The 19,825-nt window shown below is 43.7% G+C and overlaps 1 protein-coding gene across 4 annotated transcripts in view; it reads right to left on the bottom strand.

The window, feature by feature from the left end:
• UCHL3 (ubiquitin C-terminal hydrolase L3) overlaps positions 1–19,825 on the bottom strand; it is a 77,511-nt gene that overhangs the window by 798 nt on the left and 56,888 nt on the right. For all 4 annotated transcript variants that reach the window (XM_077297232.1, XM_077297233.1, XM_077297234.1 and 1 more), the window contains 2 exons: positions 3,673–3,748; positions 2,346–2,404 (listed from right to left, as the gene is read on the bottom strand). In XM_077297232.1, coding sequence (XP_077153347.1) covers positions 2,346–2,404; positions 3,673–3,748 — 135 coding nt within the window. The remainder of the gene's footprint in view (positions 1–2,345; positions 2,405–3,672; positions 3,749–19,825) is intronic.

Consider the following 19,825-nt stretch of genomic DNA (forward strand, 5'->3'; position numbering starts at 1 on the left):
CAATCACAATACAAATGAGCAGTCATTGGATGAAATGATGTGTAAGATTACTTAATATTTTTTCTCCGCAGCACATAGTTGTGAAGAAACAGATGTGCTGCTGGGAACATGTTCTAGACTCATAGAATGATCATATGAACAATTATTTTGTGCGCATGGCAGTGCAGCCGGCCTGTCTAAACAAGCGATTAAATGGCCGCCTATCGGCTTCCATGTAGCCGGCTGACTGTCACGTAACGGCTGTGGACAACCAGTGCAGCTCTAGGGGGACATTTTGTGGCATTTTCTGCACGGTATTACAACATTGTACCTAGATGTAAAGAGCACAATGCTTATAAATTACAAGCAGGGAATACACTTTTAATGTAATTTTATTTAACCAAGTCACTTTGGTGGCACTATAAAGTAAATGTCCCAGCACAATTTATTATAATCTTATTTTATTTTTTCACTATATTGCTGCTGATACTCTCAGAATATGTCTTTATAGAGACCTGAGCCCTGTTTTTTTTTTTTTTTTTTAAAGATAAGATTTTAACATCCTTAAAGAGGTTCTCTGTGAAATAAACTGATGGTCTATTCTTGGGTCCTTCATTGTGTACACAGGCACAGGAACACTTCCATATGCCAGGTTGCGTCTGTTTCTGCAGTGCAGTCCTATTTAATGCCACAACCTATGTTCAGGAGAAGAAAGCGTGTCAGTGTAGACTCCCATCTGTAGATGAGCTGGCACAATTTTACCACATAAATGGCACATATATTAGTGCGCTCAGGGTACGGTTACAACGGTTTGTCTCCTTCATACAAGTAGGCAGCAACATAAACAATATAAGGCTGGAAAGGGCTATAAAAGGAAAGGAGTGGAACCATATTTAGCTCCGTGCATGGTTTCCCAATGGTAAATAACAGAAATTCTGCATATTTCTTCCAGAGATTAACAGAAGCACCATGAAGCCCAAGGCTAAAGGTGGCATCATTTAAAAGAACTTACTCTCCTGGAAAACATTCCAGTTTGAAAAATACACAGATCCCATCTTCTTAGAGTGTGAAGTAGTATTACTTATTGTTATAGTTTTCTGTATATCCCATGTGGGTTCTCTGCGTGCTGACAGCACCAGTGACTTAAAGAAACAACCTCATATCTCCAGGGAAGAAGAGGCAGCTGCTAACTAACCCAGCAGCTGATGACAATAGGAAACAAAAAAATGAAGGAGCAGAAGTTTCCTTTCTCCAAACACCAAGATGAGATACCCCCAACTTAAAGTACTAAAATTACAGCAATTGTAATATTGTTAATGCTGCTCATCTTAAAAAACAGTGCAGAAATAACCAAGGTAAAATCAGCTGTGTGCAGAGTGGGAAATCTGATAAAAAGGTCATCAGCAATAATCTGCCTACTGAAAGTTCGAATAAGGCTATGTGCACACGGCAGGATTTTCTGCAGAATTTTCCTGAACAAAAGCGGACTTTTTCTGCAGGAAATCCGCATGAGTTTTTTTTGCGCTTTTGTTCCCGCAGCTCCCCAATGCATTAAATAGCGCGAAAAATCCGCAAAATTAATGAACATGCTGCGTTTTTTACCGCAATGCGATTTGTTAGCAGAAAAAAAACACATCATGTGCGCAAAAATTGCAGAATGCATTAAAAATTATGGAATGCTTATGTATGCGTTTAAGCGTTTTTCCCCGTGGAAAACGGCTGAAAAAACACGAAAAATCCTGAACGTGTGCACATAGCCTAAACCTAATTTCAGATCAGTGTTAAAGAACACCTTTTGACACGTTTATTACGTCGAACTGTACACACAATATTATAGGTGCTGCAGCGCAGAATAAGATTTTGTTTATAAATTTCACCTCTGTTGCAGTGATATTAGCGATCAAACTATTTGGCACCTAAACAGTTAAAACAGGTCAGCTGGAATTTGCTCAGTAAATGTAATTTTTTTTTTTCAAACAATAAGATATACAGTATGTAAAACAGGGGGCAGGTCAGTGAGGGATCAATGACCTGTCAGCAGCCATATTTGTGAATACCTAAGCAGAGCACCACATGAAGACCCCCACAGCCCACCCTGAAGCACGAGCAGATAATTTAACTGAAAATAAAGATTAAAACAACAACCACAAGACGGATTTCATCACCCAGGTATCATTGTAATCAGTAGAACGGCACCAACCTGACAGTGTGTGTACGTTACTGAGCACACTCCTGCTGACAGATTCACTTAAAGATCTCCAGGAAAATAAACTTTTTTGAATACACATTTTTATTAAAAAAAATGAACATAAGAGTTTTTCACTTTTTTGCCTTCCCCTTTGCATTACATCAAATTGCATACTTACTTCTAACAATGTGTCCTCACTAGTCTTCCCATGGTTTACTGGAAAAGGCTTTCTTCCATCTGCGAGATTAAAAACAATGGTCAAAACATTATTAACTTCCCTGAAGCCAATTTTCAGCTTGATTTTGTTTGAAGGGTCCCGACAATTTGACACCCACTGATCCAGACAACCAATCCTCATCAGCAGTACAACGGTTAATGAGACAGTTTTGTTAGGCTGCGCCTATAATTGTGGACTTCAGCCACGTCCTATTCATCATTAATAAAGAAATATACATAACTCAGGGGTTCACTTTCTTTTTCTTGTCACTGTACAACACAGCTTCACTCAATTAAAAAAAGCAGTGATGCAGGACCCTGCAGGGTGGGTGGATGACCGCACCACTGCAGTCATCATATTATATAGCACTGCGTATTTACAATTGCTCATTATGCCTTTCTACCCAGTTAAGGCCCTTTTCACACATCAGTTTTTTGCCGTCAGTCACAATCCGTTGGCTCAACAAATCGACGGATCCATCGTAGATAGTGAATAACAGATGCGATGGATTTGTTTTTTGGACAGATCCAACTAGCGGATCTGACTAATTGGATCGGAGCATGCTCAGTTAAAAAAAAAAAAAACAACAACAAAAACTGAATCCGTCGCCCATAGACTTCCATTCTAGCAAACGACGGATGGCAAAGGATCCGTTGCTGTCAGTTTTTTCAACGTACACAAAACATTTTTTACTTTGTCCATTGTCTCTGGCCGCCGGACAAACAATTTTAGACGGATCCGGCAAACAACGGATGAAACGTGAGGCCGTCGCTAACACAAGTCTATGATAAAAAAACGGATCCGGAGGCATTAGTCGCCGGATCAGTTTTTTTCAAAATTCAGCGAATGGCGACTGATGGCAAAAAACTGATGTGTGAAAGGGGCCTAATTCTTCTGTTTTCCATTAGGTCTAAGCTCCTAATCCTAAGCTCTATGTAGAAACAGAAAGTCTTCTTTCCCTGCATGAGTCATCACTGCAAAAGTCCCTGGCAGGGGGAGGCTGGAGCAGCTGGGTCAGGAGATTAAGAGGGGGATGACTCATGCAGAGAAAAGACTTGTTTCTACACAGAGCAGAGAAAAGAATTAATTGGGTAGAAGGACAAAATGAGCAATTGCACGTACCCAGTACCATATAATATTATTACTGCAATATATTAAGGAGGATACAAATTTTAATGGAAATACTTCTTTAAATTGGGAAGCAAAAACTTGGTAACAGATAACCTTTAAAAATCATGTGCATTTAATAAAACTCCACACATGAATACACACACACACACATAATTACCAAGTTCATAGAGATGACCTTGTAGATGGACGAATGCAACAAAATGTAAATCTACTTTGTCATCTATGTTGGGTGCCTACAGGAGAAGAACAGACAATTACCATACAACATACAGTTCACAAGTACCTATTTGAGGACACTTTGTTGTCCTGCCAAGCCCTGTGATATAGGTGCCAGCACTGTGGATTATAAGTTCACTCAAACTTGACATTAAGAACATGCTCCTTGTCAAATGTATGGCTGATCAGGAGGAAAGCCCTGGTCCCATCACTCAATGGTCAGGTGGCAGTATATGAATCCCGCCCCCACCATGGAAATTAATAAGAGTCATGAAATCCTCAATTCTATCATTCAGACGTTTGATATTTACGACATGACTTAATGACGTCAACTGTCAATTTGGGGAAAAAAACAAAACAAAAAAACCTTAAAAGGGTTTCCACAATGAGAAAATCATGGCTGCACACCACACCCAGAGCTACACCAATTGATTGCAACTCGGCCCCTTTAACGTCAGTAGAGCTTGTCTGCAATACCACCCAGAACCCATGGAGGAGTGTAGCGCTATATCGGAAAGAGTAACCATGACTTCCCAATTCTGTTTTTAGTCAGTGGGTACAGGTTCATTGAAAATGGCTCTTGCATAGTAATTATATAGTAAGGCAATGCAAAATTACCCACATAAATGTGTAACAAATCGATTCAGGGTGCCCAAATATGACAATATCCGGCCTGAGACAGTCCTAGATTCAGTGAGACAGTCCCCGATTCCTGGCACGGTCCCAGAATGTCACAATGATAGGAGCGGCCATCACAGTTTAGACGGGAACCTCTGAAGCCCACTGTGAGCATAGAGACTACCAAGGAAAGCTGTAAGAACAATGTGGGACCATGGACACAAATGTGCTGTACTAAGGGACACTGGAGTGTTACTGCTATAATGTGATTTTAGGAACGTTTGGTTGGTATGAGATCATTTGTACGTCTGAGTAATATGGACAGTGGTATAGCTCCATCCAGGTGACTGATTTAGTTCAGTAGTATCTCCTACAGTGTATGGGCACCGCACAGCGTATCATGTATATCGCAAGCCAAAGGAGCCCAATTATAGGACGGTGAAGGTGCCCTGTCCAAATATGCGGTTAGGTCACATAAAGAAAGGGTAAGATGCCAGAATAACCAGTTGTACCTGAAACAGTGTAAAGTCCGATCACAATGGTCTTTCTGAACACAATGATGTGACAAGCTGTAATAGTGACACCTGCCGGATAATGGCCTAACAGGCATAGTGCTTTATGCTATGTTCACACGTGGCGTTTATGCAGCATTTTTTTTGGCAGTTCAATATACTGCATATAAAACGCAGAAAACAGATGTGTTTTGTTGCTGCCTTTTAAGGCAGATTACATGTGTGATTTGTTTACAGAATATTAATAAAGCTAATTCACTAAAAACATTATCCTGCGTGTTTCAGCATGTTTGTACCTTCTCATTATTTTCAATGGGTAAAAAAAAAATAATTTTTTTTTGCAAAAACACAAAGAAAGGACATGCTGCCGATTTTCAAACACGCTGCAGTGCTCAAAGTTATTTAGGAAAAAAAAGCTGAGTGTGCATGAGATTTCTGAAATCTCATTGGCACTGTAGAAGACCGCTTCTGGTCTACCCGGAACAAAAAAAAAACCGCACAAAATAAATAAAAATGCTGCAAAACGCCACATGTGAACATACCCTTAACCTTAAAGAAAAACATACATTCTTTCTGTAAAAAGGTAAATCAAAACGGTAAAATGACTAACATCTAAAAGGGGTTTTCCCCAAACACAAAAAAAATAATAAATAAATACATAAATTAAAAAAACAACCTGGATATCCATGTTAAGAGTTCCTAATACACATTTTCATTTTTTAGCTCCCTCTCTGTACTCTCTGTTTTGCTTGGACTATAGCATGAAGTAAGGCGATGGATACTTGAGTGACAGCTCAAGTATGTTGTGAAGTTTCTTCATTTTCGATAGGCTCTTCACGTGTGCACCCAGAAAACCCATCTACTATATAATTGTCTAAGGGTCACTTCCATCTTTCTGTCTGTCCTTTCTTTCTGTCTGTCACGGATATTCATTGGTCGCAGCCTCTGTCTGTCAAGGAATCCAAGTCACTGATTGGTCTCGCCAGCTGCCTGTTATGGCTGCCGCGACCAATCAGCGACGGCCACAGTCCGATTAGTCCCTCCCTACTCCCCTGCAGTCAGTGCCCGGCGCCCGCATACTCCCCTCCGGTCATAAACACATACACACCCCCTGCAGTGTGCGCTGGGCCTAGCACTGCATGCCCTGTGCACCACGGTCTCCCCCCGCAGTGCCAGCACACAGCTCAGGTGGTGGGCTCCACACTCCCACCAGCCTGGCACACCGCCCTCAGCCTCCCAGGCCCGTCCCCTGCTTACCGTCACCCCATACTTGAGACATATGCCCTGCAGGGTGTCCCCGGGGCTGGCCGGGTGCTCTATGTACCTCTCGGCCCAGGGCGCCGTCACGCTGGCCGTGCTCCCGTACGAGCATGTTTTGGTCCGGGCCAGGCTCAGAGACATCTCTGCTTCAGATTCGCACTCCGAGCTGGGAAACATGGTGTATCCGAGCCGGCTCCCCGCATCCCTGTGCGGCTGTAGCACCGGGGACAGTCCCGCCATCTTCTGCGGCGGAATACACGCTCCAGTAACGGTAAGAGCACTACATGTACTGAACTGGAGCCTCCACTGCCAGCATCACTGCCAGCAGGGGGCGCTCCTCTGATCCAGCACGGGGAAGCGCGGCCATGTTATTCCAGGACCCCCGGTGTGGAGCACGTGTCCGGGAACGCTCGCCCCTGGCGGCATCTCCAGGCTGCACGGTGGACATGCTGCGACCTCAGGACACATTAGTAGCATTCGTCTTATTTACTCTATCAGTGCTGTTAGTATTGCGCTTATGTTATTTTGTGTTATACTTACTTTATTGTACTGTTATTAGTATGCGTTATATCTTCTATATATAATTGTCTAAGGGGTACTTTCGTCTTACTGCGTGGCCACTGTTATATATTGCGTGGCCTGTCACTGGCCAATATACTACGTGGCTGGGCAATATACTACGTGGCTGGGCAATATACTACGTGGCTGGGGCAATATACTACGTGGCTGGGGCAATATACTACGTGGCTGGGGCAATATACTACGTGGCTGGGGCAATATACTACGTGGCTGGGGCAATATACTACGTGGCTGGGGCAATATACTACGTGGCTGGGGCAATATACTACGTGGCTGGGCAATATACTACGTGGCTGGGCAATATACTACGTGGCTGGGCAATATACTACGTGACTGGGCAATATACTACGTGGGCTGTGCAACATACTACGTGGACATGCATATTCTAGAATACCAGATGCGTTACAATCGGGCCACCATCTAGTTTACTATAATTATCTACACTGTCTTATTAATGAAAATTAATATTCATGAGAGTTTGCATCAGTTCATATAAAGAAAATGCCTATAACTGTGAACATTTGGTTTTCTTTTTAATGTGAAGCAACCAAACAGGACAAAATAACTCAAAACTTCAGTGTGCATAACTATTCACCTCTAAGAGAGTCAGTATTTTTAGAGCTTCCTTTTGCAGCAATTACAGCTGCAAGTTACTTTAGATAAGTCTCTATGAGCTTTCCACTGGGATTTTTGCCCATTCCTCAAGGCAAAACTGCTCTAGCTCCTTCAAGATAGATGGTGTCATCTGGTGAACAGCAATCTTCAGGCCTGACCACAGATTCGATTGGATTAGTGTCTGGGCTTTGACTAGGCCACTCCAAAACATTTACACGTTTCCCCTTCAACCACTGGAGTGTTGCTATAGAATTATGCTTTGGGTCATTGTCTTGTTGGAAGGTGAACCTCCGTCCCAGTCTCAAATCACTGACAGACAAACAAGTTTTGCTTACTAATATCCCTGTGTTTTACACTATCCATATTCTTCTCTACTCGGACCATTTTCACTATCCCCCCAGCCGGAAAACATCCCAACAGCATGATGCTACCACCATGTTTCACTGTGGGGATGGTGTCCTTGGGGTGATGAGCTGTGTTGATTAGCACCAGGCATAGCGTTTATTTTGGTATCCAAAAAGTTAAATGTTGGTCTCATATGACCATAGAACCTTCCTGCATACATTTGGGGAGTCTCCCACATGTCTTTTGGCAAACTGAAAATGAGCCTGAAAATGTGTGCAAGTAAAGACTTGTTTCTGACCATTCTTCCATAAAGGCCACCTCTAGCGAGTGTACGGCTTATGGTCGTATGGACAGATACACCAGTCTCTGCTTGGCAACTCTGCAGCTTTCTGTGAGAGTTTTGGTGGGCGGCCCTCTCTTGTTTGGTTTGTTGTTGTTCTTTCCATTTTAGGATAATGGATTTGATGGTGCTCTGGGGGATCGATTTTTTTTTTTTTTTTTTTTATATAACCCAACTATTTTTTGTAGTTCTCAACTTTGTCCCTGACTTGTTTGGAGACCTCCTTGGTCTTCATGGTGTTTGGTTAATAGTACCTCTTGATTAATGGTGATGCAGCCTCTGTAGCCTTTCAGAAAAGGTGTGTATATACTGACAGTCCATGTGACACTTCGATTGCACACAGGTGGACTAACTTTAACCCCTTCCTGACCCATGACGCCTATGTGGCGTCATGGAATGATCGCGTCCCTGCAGATCGGGTGAAGGGGTTAACTCCTATTTTACCCGATCTGCAGGGAGAGGGGGAGTGGTACTTCAGCCCAGGGGGGGTGGCTTCACCCCCCCGTGGCTACGATCGCTCTGATTGGCTGTTGAAAGTGAAACTGCCAATCAGAGCGATTTGTAATATTTCACCTATGAAAATGGTGAAATATTACAATCCAGCCATGGCCGATGCTGCAATAGCATCTGCCATGGCTGGAGACCCCGATCTGTCCCCACCCCATCGATCGCCCCCCCCCCCAGTCGTCCTTTTTGCCCCGATCTCCGTTCCGCTCCCCTCCTCCCTCCTGTCGGCTCCCCCGGTCCTCCTGTCCGCTCCCCAGGTCCTCCGATCCCCCCCCCCCCGTGTTCCGGTCCCACCCCCCATACTTACCTAGCTCCGATGTCCCTCCCGGTGTCCGGCCGTCTGCTTCATGGGCGCCGCCATCTTGGAAAATGGCGGGCGCATGCGCAGTGCGCCCGCCGAATCTGCCAGCCGGCAGATTCGTTCCTGCACATTTTGGTCGCTGTGATAAGTTCTATCACAGCGATCAAAATAAAAAAAATTGTAAATAAATCACCCCCTTTATCACCCCCATAGGTAGGGACAATAATAAAATACAGAAAATATAATTATTTTTGTTTTTCCATTAGGGTTAGGGGTAGGGTTGCACTTAGGGTTGCACTTAGGGCTAGGGTTGCACTTAGTTTGGTTAATAGTACCTCTTGATTAATGGTGATGCAGCCTCTGTAGCCTTTCAGAAAAGGTGTGTATATACTGACAGTCCATGTGACACTTCGATTGCACACAGGTGGACTAACTTTAACTAAGTATGTGACTTATGAACGTAATTGCTTGCACGACAAATTTTTAGGGGCTTCATCGCAAAAGGTGAATACATATACACATGCAAATTTTAAGTTATTTGATCCCATAAATGTAAGCCTATTTTTTTGGCACTTTGCCAACTCAGTCTAGTTAGTTCAGATGAATGACACACAAATCAGATTACAAAAACTTTTAAAGCACAGGTTGTAAAGTAACAAAATAGGTAGAAAGCCAAGGGTGTGAATACTTTCGCAAGACACTGTAGACGCAGTTACTGCCTTGTTTTAACAAGAAAGGCTAGAGGACCCTTGTTATTCTGATAAGTGCGGGTCCCGGAAATGGAGAAAATCTAAATTGCTGGCAAACTTCAGCTGCACAGCAAGTCCTTAAAGGGGCTTTCTCAGGTTTGGAAATTAACCTTTATGTAAAGAATAGGGAATAACTTCCCAAATCGCTGGAGGCCCAACCATTGGGATCCCCTTTGTTTCTCAGGGGATCTAAAGAACCTCTTATGAATTGAATGTTGATCATATGCACTGCCGCTCCAATCCTTCTTAATTAAATCTGATGAATACTAGAGGAGCGCAGCACTCTGCTAGTCTTCAACAATGGTCAACCAAATCAAGGGACTCTTCAAAGCCTCTGTTCTTGGGATCTCAGCAGCCGGGAAATTATCCCCTTTCCAATATTAAATATTTCAATAATAGGACAGCTGAACCCACAAAAACATTCTATAATAATAAACCACATCTACTATATAATTGTCTAAGGGGTACTTCCGTCTTTCTGTCTGTCCTTCTGTCTTTCTCTCACGGATATTCATTGGTCGCGGCCTCTGTCTGTCATGGAATCAAAGTCGCTGATTGGTCGTGGCAATGGTCGTGGGCGTTTTGCCACGACAAATCAGCGACGCGCACAGTCCGGAAGAAAATGGCCGCTCCTTACTCCCCGCACTCAGTGCCCGACGCCCGCATACTCCCCTCCGGTCACCGCTCACACAGGGTTAATGCCGGCGGTAACGGACCATGTTATGCTGCGGGTGCGCACTCCGTAACCGCTGCTATTAACCCTGTGTGTCCCCAATTTTTTTTTTACTATTGATGCAGCCTATGTGGCATCAAGAGTAAAAAAATGTAATGTTAAAAATAATAAAAAAACAAAAAAACCTGCTATACTTACCCTCCGTAGTACGCCGAGCCACTCGCACCGGCCGCCATCTTCCGTTCCCGGCGATGCATTGCGAAATTACCCAGAAGACTTAGCGGTCTCGCGAGACCGCTAAGTCATCTGGGTAATTTCGCAAAGCATCCTGGGAACGGAAGATGGCGGCCGGCGCGAGCGGCTCGGCGGAGCTTCGGTGGATCCCAAGCGCCGGTAACCGCTTCCTGGATCCAAGCGCCAACGGAAGGTGAGTATATAACTATTTTTTTATTTTAATTCTTTTTTTTTTAACAGGGATATCATGCCCACATTGCTATATACGTGGGCTGCGCAATGTACTGCGTGGGCTGCGCAATGCACTGCGTGGGCTGCGCAATGTACTGCGTGGGCTGCGCAATGTACTGCGTGGGCTGCGCAATATACTACGTGGGCTGCGCAATATACATTACGCATACATATTCTAGAATACCCGATGCGTTAGAATTGGGCCACCATCTAGTAGATAATAATCTTTTATTTATATAGCGCCAACATATTCTGCAGCACTTTACAGTTTGCATGCATTCGCTGTCCCCGATGGGGCTCACAATCTAAATTCATCAGTATGTCTTTGGAATGTGGGAGAAAACCAGAGTACCCGGAGGAAACCCACACAAACACAAGGAGAACATACAAACTCCTTGCAGATGTTGTCCTTGGTGGGATTTGAAGCCAGGACTCCAGCGCTGCAAGGCTGCTGTGCTAACCACTGTGCCACCGTGCTAGATACATCTTTATACAGACCAGATTATTTCAATGGATACTGAATGTCTGAAGGGTTTGCAGTCATGTTACCCATGTATGGAATAGTCTTATCTAGAAAAGTCTCAACATTTAGGTCTACATTGATCTTGAAATGAATTTGGCCCAAATTTGTATACACACACACACACACACACACACACACACACACAATAGGGTTGTTTCCAAGCACCACGGTACATGACAGCACATTGAAATATCTTGCAATCAGTCTGATATAACGGCCAGTGCATCCATGGTGGGAGTTAGCAGATGGCTAATGTCTCAGGAGTAAGGTTATAAATGACAGAAGTTGGAATTTTAGGTCAGTGACACACAGTCTTGTACAGAATCCTCCTACTACATTTACATGATACTATCTCCTGCAATTCCATTTAACTACTTGAAACACATGGTTTACTTTTAAGGGGGGGGGGGGGGGGGGGATTTGTGTTCAATATTAGGTAAAGCAACTGCAAAACATCACAAGAGGGATTTACCTATACTGACAGTATGGCGGCCTTGCCCCTGGTATTGAGTGTGTGGGCCTCTGTCTCAAGCCATAGTGTTCTTTAGAGGGTTTGGTCATCAATATTACATAAGTAGAAGTCCCACACCCTGGACCCCACCGATCAGTCGTTACCAGTTCTGGCAATGGCCAGATGTAAACAGAGTATGGAAAGGAGTTGATCACTTGAAGAGGAACTGATCCTCAATACCCAGAGTGGTCACCAGTATGAAGGAACGGCGGAGTTCCGCTTCTAGAACCACATACATCTGTCAGAGCTGGTAACAGAGGTGAGAGTTTTGGGTAATCATTATAGTAGTGGACAACCTCTTTCATTCTGTAGGCACACAACATAACACCTTCTGCTGGTTCAGATTCTATATTGAGCACCAAATTGAAATCCAGGGGCTTTAAGTTACTGTACAGTGTGCGATTAACTAAATCCTTCAAAATAAAGAGCAGCAAATATTATATTATACAAATCATTCTAGAATCTCACAAACCGTAGCAGATCTGGACGTTAACACGGTACAATGGATGTATATGGGGTTAAGAAAACTATTCACAAGCAGTTTAGAAAATCCATATGGATTAAACGTATGCTCCATGTTGTCATTTATTCCACAGTCTATTCCAATGTAAAGTCTACATGTAAATCAATGCAGATTTACTGAAATGTATTTGGAAAGTTCTGAAATTCAAATCTCACATCTGCATAGACCATCTACGTGCAAAAGAACTTATGTTCATTTTGAGAAGATCTGTTTTGCAACAAGCAGTATTTGTGTTAAAAGCGGCCATTCCAAGATAGGCGACAATAATAATGTAAATCTTATCAGCAACATTACTCAGAAAGGTTCTAGCATTAAAGGATTTTTGGGCATAAAGGAATGATGTTATGGTGTACAATGACATATCAAGCTCACTCCCAAAATTTACCTCCACCCTAGCCCTGCTGGTGCTGCGCCCTCCTTCCGGTCTGCCATACAGCCAACCACTGGGGATGTCATTCAGCTACGGCCATTGACCAATATCAGCAATAAAGCAATGACTGGTAGAGGACAAAAAGCCTAGTGACATTGGAGTGGCAGTGTGTAAGAGGCAAGTTAAGATTCACTTGATATTTTTTCACCTAAGCAAGTCATAGAATATTATGCTCCTACAAGTTCTGTAAATAATACTTTACTGGCATCAGAAATACTATCACACTAGGAAAGATTTACTCCATCCTAAGGTGCCCAGTTTTGGTCAGCTATAATTGTTACCATGTTTTTTTTAATTAAAGATGCTGCTACTGGCTCACCTAGTGACCTGGCAATGATGCAGCGGAGCTGGACTTGCTGGAAGGCACATGGATAAGTGAGGACCAGTACAGTGGGGTATGCAAGACAGCAGGTGGGCAAGCTGAGCGGTAAGCACTAAATGCACCTGAGCCAGCTGTGGCGGTAGTACAGAACAGCAGCGATGAATAGGCAACAGGCATCTTGCTGCAGGAGATCCGTAATACACAGGTACAGCAGAGATGTATAGGCAAAACTAGTAACTTGCTTGTAAAGATGTAGTTACTCACAGTGATAGCTGAGAAGATAATTTATACAGCTTTAGGATAGTTGATGACATAAGTTAACGCAGCAGAGCAGAGTGAAATAGCACCAGGAATTGCTGATCTGAGCTTGGAGGCCAGAGCTTATTGCTGGATTGCAAACATGAGTAGCTATGAAGATAATTACACACATGACTTGAGCAGAGTAAAGAGGAAGATGATGCTAACTCCAGGAAAAGCACATGGTACAATAGAGCTATGCTTCCTGAATACTCAGGCAGTAAACAGCTGCCTGAACAGGCCTTAAAAGTCTAAAGTGATTACATCAGTGGTGCTTGCTGGGCTACCATACTAACCCACTGAAACTAGCATAGGGAGCAGGCCATATGGGAAGGAGTTAATCACATATGTCCCAATAACAGCATGTAATCTGCTAGACACCTCAAAGTTTAAACAAACACCATTCCTAGCAGCTAGGGATATTGCTGAAAGAAATTAGAAGAGATTCAAGCTGAATTAAAAGACTAATACATTTTATTAATATACATACTAAAAAACAAGACAAAAGGTAAATAAAACAAAAATCATGGTGGGGGTGACGACTTCCAGGTAGGGAGGTGCACCTAAGTGTAGTTATCTCAGATACCTGGATCTACACAACTATGGAAGCCCTGTATGCTATAGACAGAGTAAACATATGCCAAAAAGTATGCGGCAAGTGACCATATTCGATATAGCCTAAATATAAGGACATCACTTATAAATGATATAGAAAGCACTAATTGCCAATATTATAAAGTGACTTTGATCACTATAGCAGCCTGTATAGATCCACAGGGCATACTCACCGTAACCAGTAATTGTGGCCCAGTATGCATAAGGTGCAATGCACTAAGACAGACTGCCAGGGGATCAAGGGCACACGAGTAGTTTCAGCTTAAATTGCATAGATGTAGATAAAACATTATGTTCGTAATAGCAGAGTATTTTCCAATCGGTACATCACCTTAGATAGTTAAGCCAGGACAGTCTGAGAAAACCTGATGAACAGCCGCACCTCTCCAACCCCTACGCCCCTAAGCTTGTGCTTCTTCCGGGGGTGTCACAGAGAGGCTGCTAGGAACGGTGTATGTTTAAAAATATGGAAAGGAAGCAAAACCTGGTGCTGGAGCTAAATTAGGAGAGTAAAAGTTGCATTGGAGGAATAAATAAATAAGAATTGGTTGCCCAACTATAAAAAGACAATAAAAGGGAGGTGTAAAATTAACCAAATGCAGTGGTCATTGTTCTAGCTGGTAGAAAGTAGGTTCGGGCAAAAGACCTTTGTGATGTGATATGACTAAAGGTACCTTCACACTGAACAACTTAACAACGATATCGCTAGCGATCCGTGACGTTGCAGCGTCCTGGATAGCGATATCGTTGTGTTTGACACGCAGCAGCGATCTGGATCCTGCTGTGATGTCGTTGGTCGGAGCTAGGAGGCCAGCACCTTATTTCGTCGCTGGATCTCCCGCAGACATCGCTGGATCGGTGTGTGTGACACCGATCCAGCGATGTCTTCACTGGTAACCAGGGAAAACATCGGGTTACTAAGCGCAGGGTCGCGCTTAGTAACCCGATATTTACCTTGGTTACCAGCGTAAAAGTAAAAAAAAACAAACACTACATACGTACCTTCCGCTGTCTGTCCCCCGGCGCTGTGCTTCTCTGCACTGTGTAAGTGCCAGCCGGAAAGCAGGGCACAGCGGTGACGTCACCGCTCTGCTTTCCGGCCGCTGTGCTTACACAGTGCAGAGAAGCAGAACGCCGGGGGACAGACAGCGGAAGGTAAGTATGTAGTGTTTGTTTTTTTTTACTTTTACGCTGGTAACCAAGGTAAATATCGGGTTACTAAGCGCGGCCCTGCGCTTAGTAACCCGATGTTTACCCTGGTTACCCAGGGACCTCGGCATCGTTGGTCGCTGGAGAGCGGTCTGTGTGACAGCTCTCCAGCGACGCTGCAGCGATCGGGATCGTTGTCTGGATCGCTGCAGCGTCACTAAATGTGACGGTACCTTAAGAGGCAATTTACACTGCCCATGTTAGTCCAGGAATAAGCGCCAATCGACAACATTCAAGTCATTCAGTGCTCAGCCTGTTTACACAGGCCAACGAGCAATGATGGGGACAGAACAATCGCTAATCCAGTCCGCATACAGAATCAGGTTATCAGCACCAGATAACCTATATACACGGGGTGATGCACTGCCAATAATGATTGAATTTTTATGCATGCATAAAATCCAATCACACAACGATCAAGGTCAGTCAATTGCAGGTATATTTACAGCGACCAATAATAGGGAAAAATAGTTTCTCTAAATGCAAATTCCCCAATTATTGGTTTGTGTATAAGGGCCTTAGCAGAGACCATGTTTGTGAGTCCCATGCTTCCTACCTGTTAATATAAAATAGGGGATGGGGAATTGGATGACCCGCCTTAAAAAATGTAATTTAAAGCACACTAACTTAAATATCACAAATTAATATATGAGAAAGAAAGGAGCTTTTCTACAACAAATCACTAGCAAGAACAATTAGATATAGTTTTCCAGATAAAACAGTTGACATACAACATGCTGTATCTTGTGAAGTATGTGAAATGGAGGGTTTTCTATTTTTTTGGGTGAAGAAGCTGAATCTCGTCTTCGTGATACAAGAACCACAGACCTATCATACTAATCCTGCCAATAGACAATCCCAAACCAAAAATAAGTCAGATCTAGTATAAACAGTCAATTCACCTTGACTAAAAAGATTAAAATAAAAACAGACATATGCATACTTCATGGCCAAAAGGTTGCGGAACCCGGTTATCAATTGTTCAAGACCTCTTTTCCACACCATGAAAATCACCTCTGCAGTCCTGTTCTCACCGTTCAGAGTAAGGCTGCGGCAGTGACTCCTTCCAGCACAGCAGATGAGAACAGCTCAATACACTGACATTAGTAGCACACTGTCAGGCCCTACTTGCCACCCCGACGCGTCGCTCGCCGCTGCCCAGCACCTCCTGTCATCACCAAGTACTGTGAGTGGAACGCCCACCAGGGCCGTGGGGTAATCGGTACCGGGTCCGGTATTTAAAGGGATGTGTCACGGCGGCAACCCGGCCCGTGGCCCTGGGCACCCATGTAAAAGGGATATTGATTAAAGTTTATGTTCGTGATGCCACCTGTGGTATTCGGTCAGTGGGTATAACTTCCCACAGGTGAAGTAGGTCCCCAGGGCTCCTGATGTAAAGGTGAAGATGGTGAGAGGTGCAGTGAAGAACGAGGGACACAGGTTTGCAGTGTTTTTACCTGGTTTACTGTAGGCTTCAGGTAACCGCAATCCAGGGTACCAGATAACAGGTACAGGCAGGGTCCGGCCAGCTTGGAAGCGAATCCAGAGTCCCCTTAACCAGGTGGAGATGAAAGCCTTCCTCAAAGCACAGTGGTGTTGTATTCACTTGCAGCCTATGGCTTCTGATAAGGTCCTCACAGTTCCTCTCTGTCCCCCATATAGGTTAGGACACAAACCCGCATGACAGGTGACTCGAGCCTTTTTACAGGGTCTCTATCACGACCCGGCCCTATATGTCACTGTGCCTCCTGGGTGCAAAGGCAGACAGGTAGCTTAAAGTCCAGCTGTCCTGGCAGTTTCTGCTATGCCCCTTAGAGTCCGGCACGGCCTCGGTCTTCCAGCTAAATCACTGCTCTGCTCCCCTGGTGTCACTCTCCTGTGCCTTCTCTCTCCTGCACACTTTCCACAAGTTGTTCTTTCCTTCTAAGTTTCCTCTCTCCAGGAGCTGTAGTACCTCTCACTACACGGCCCCTTCAGACACTATGTCCGTCTGCCTTCGTCTCTGTCCTCTGACAGAATGCTCTAAACTTCCTCTCCAGCCATAATATATTAGGGAAGTTCCCCTTAATCCAGGTTCAGAGCTCCCCCTTCTGACCTGGAGTATGAACATGTGTGTACGTGATTACCTGGTGAAAGGTATCCTTCATCGCTTCCAAGTGTGACATCACTCTCTCTCCCCGTGGGTAAAGCAATGCCACTCAAAGAAGACCAAGAAAAAGAAATATGCATAACACTGGGATCAACCATCAAAAAATGACAACTTTATTAATACATAGGCATATCAAAACAAGGCATACAATTAAAAACATTTAAAAAGCCAAAAAACAGCATATGGCTAGTAAGCCACATGCCACCCCCCCAGATAAATGGAAATAAATGTCACTGAGCACCACACACTGTGTAATATCAATTCCAAAATAATGCACATATATATGAATTCAAGTATGCATACTCATCCGCTACCAGCTTTGCTCTATGGGCTTAAATTACAACAATTGCAGGACCTCATCAACAGTAACAAAGTAAATAGAGTATTGCCCAAAAATCTGGGACTAGGATAACTCCATTTTAGATCAACATATGCCCCACAAACGAAACCATCCAATTACGAAAAAACATATAACCCAGGACTCGGGGATAAAGACAAGTCCAAGAGACCTAGAGTCCAAAAAAGAAAAAAAAAATTTTTGGTGCTCAGTGACATTTATTTCCATTTGTCGGGGGGGGTGGGGTGGCATGTGGCTTACTAGCCATATGCTGTTTTTTGGCTTTTTAAATGTTTTTAATTGTATGTCTTGTTTTGATATGCCCATGTATTAATAAAGTTGTCATTTTTTGATGGTTGATCCCAGTGTTATGCATATTCCTTTTTCTTGGTCTTCTTTGAATGTATTGTCTTATATGCATATGGTTGATCCCTGATTCATGTATGGTTGTGGTGCCCGCTACCTTGTTTGTACTAAAGCAATGCCACTGTGACGACCAGGACCCTGGGGCGTCACATGAGCGGTGACAGTATAAAATTGGAGCTCAGAACACAGGTCTGGTCTACAAAAATGGCATCTAGGTCCCCACCCTTCCCTCCACAGCTGTGGATTGGACAACCTAGGGGGTGTTCCCAGCTGAGACCACTACAGTGTTGTAGATGCGATCGGACACCAATTGTAGACTCCTACAACTTGTGGCTTACACTTACACACCAAATAAAAATGGTAGTTCCCAGTGATTGCAGAAAAACAAATACATACATGTTTAAACATGACATTTTACATTATTTTTTTTTATAAATTACATAATTAATGCAAAAATCTAAATTCCCTTTAAAAAGGTTGTCTATACCGCCTTCAAAATAATACTGAAGATTATCAACCCATTTAACGCACAGTATTGAAGCCGTGCCAACACAAGAAACTCTTTCCTGTGTCAAAGGCAAGACCAAGCAATCCTTTAGCAACACTTCAGAAAAAGTCGCTCATGGTGATATTAGTTTTGTGCAGTTGGGCATGGAAAACCAACGAATATTATGACAGTTTGCATTTCCCTTTGGGCTATAGCCCAGCATCAAGGAACATACCAGCAATAAATAAGGCTCCCAGACATGATCCTCCTAGGCAGTGAAAATGTCTCTTAACCCCTTAACGTCCAATGACTGGCATAGCCAGTCATGGCTGGGTGTCAGTTCCCGCACCAGGAAACTTCTTGCAAAAAAAATATAAATAAAAAAAAGAAACTTTTAGTGTGTCACAGAAGCAAACCATTAAAAGAAAAAGGAATATAAATCTGGTATCGCTGTAATCGCACCAACCCGAAGAATAAAGTTGCCCATTCACTTATACCGCACGAGGAACAACGTAAAACATAAAACAAATTCTTCACCTGCTGTGGATTTGTTCATTTTGCCTCCCAAAGATCGCAGTAAGGTTTGGTGCACATTTATCCTGCGCTCTACACTGAGCGCTTACACCGGGGTTTCCGTGCAAATCTCTGAAACACATGTTTCAGACAGAATCGCCGGCGGAAGATTCCCTATAATGAGGCAGATGGAGGCACTGTGAACGCCAAAGTACCTGTGATCCAGCGGTGTCGGTCTTTTTAGTCATGCATAAAAACACGATCCACAATAGTTTTTTGCACCTCTGAAAGGAAGGACAACGCTGAACAGAGGCCAGATGGAGTCCAGAGTAACTCTGCTGCCTCATTATAGTGATTGGATCCCTCGTTTCATCTGTCACGTCACTTGGAAATTTAGATGGAAACTCCAAAGTATGTGCTCAGCGTAGTGCGCCGGAAAAATGTGATCGCAAACATTATGAAAACTGTACCCAATAAAGGCTTCAACGCAATCCACAAAAAAAATCAAGTTCCCACTCAGGTCCGTCATCTGTTAATGAAAATATAGGAGGCTTCCATGTTACTGGTAGCACAAAGGCTCTGGAAAAGCAAAATGGCTCCTTGTCCCCCAAAAGAAATTCAGCGCTCCCAATTCCAAACGCCCCCTTCCCTTCTGAGGCCAAATGTGCATACACCACCTTTAGCGATGACATTTGGAAGGGGTATAATTTCCAAAATGGAATCACTTCGGGGGGGGGGGGGGGGTCTGCTCTCTAGCACTTAGGGGCACTGTATATGGAGTCCGCAAACTATTCTAGGAAAATCTGTGCTCCAGGAAACAAATAGCGCTCGATCCCTACCGAGATTCT

Source organism: Ranitomeya variabilis, chromosome 3 (genome assembly GCF_051348905.1).
Source record: "Ranitomeya variabilis isolate aRanVar5 chromosome 3, aRanVar5.hap1, whole genome shotgun sequence".
NCBI lineage: Eukaryota > Metazoa > Chordata > Amphibia > Anura > Dendrobatidae > Ranitomeya > Ranitomeya variabilis.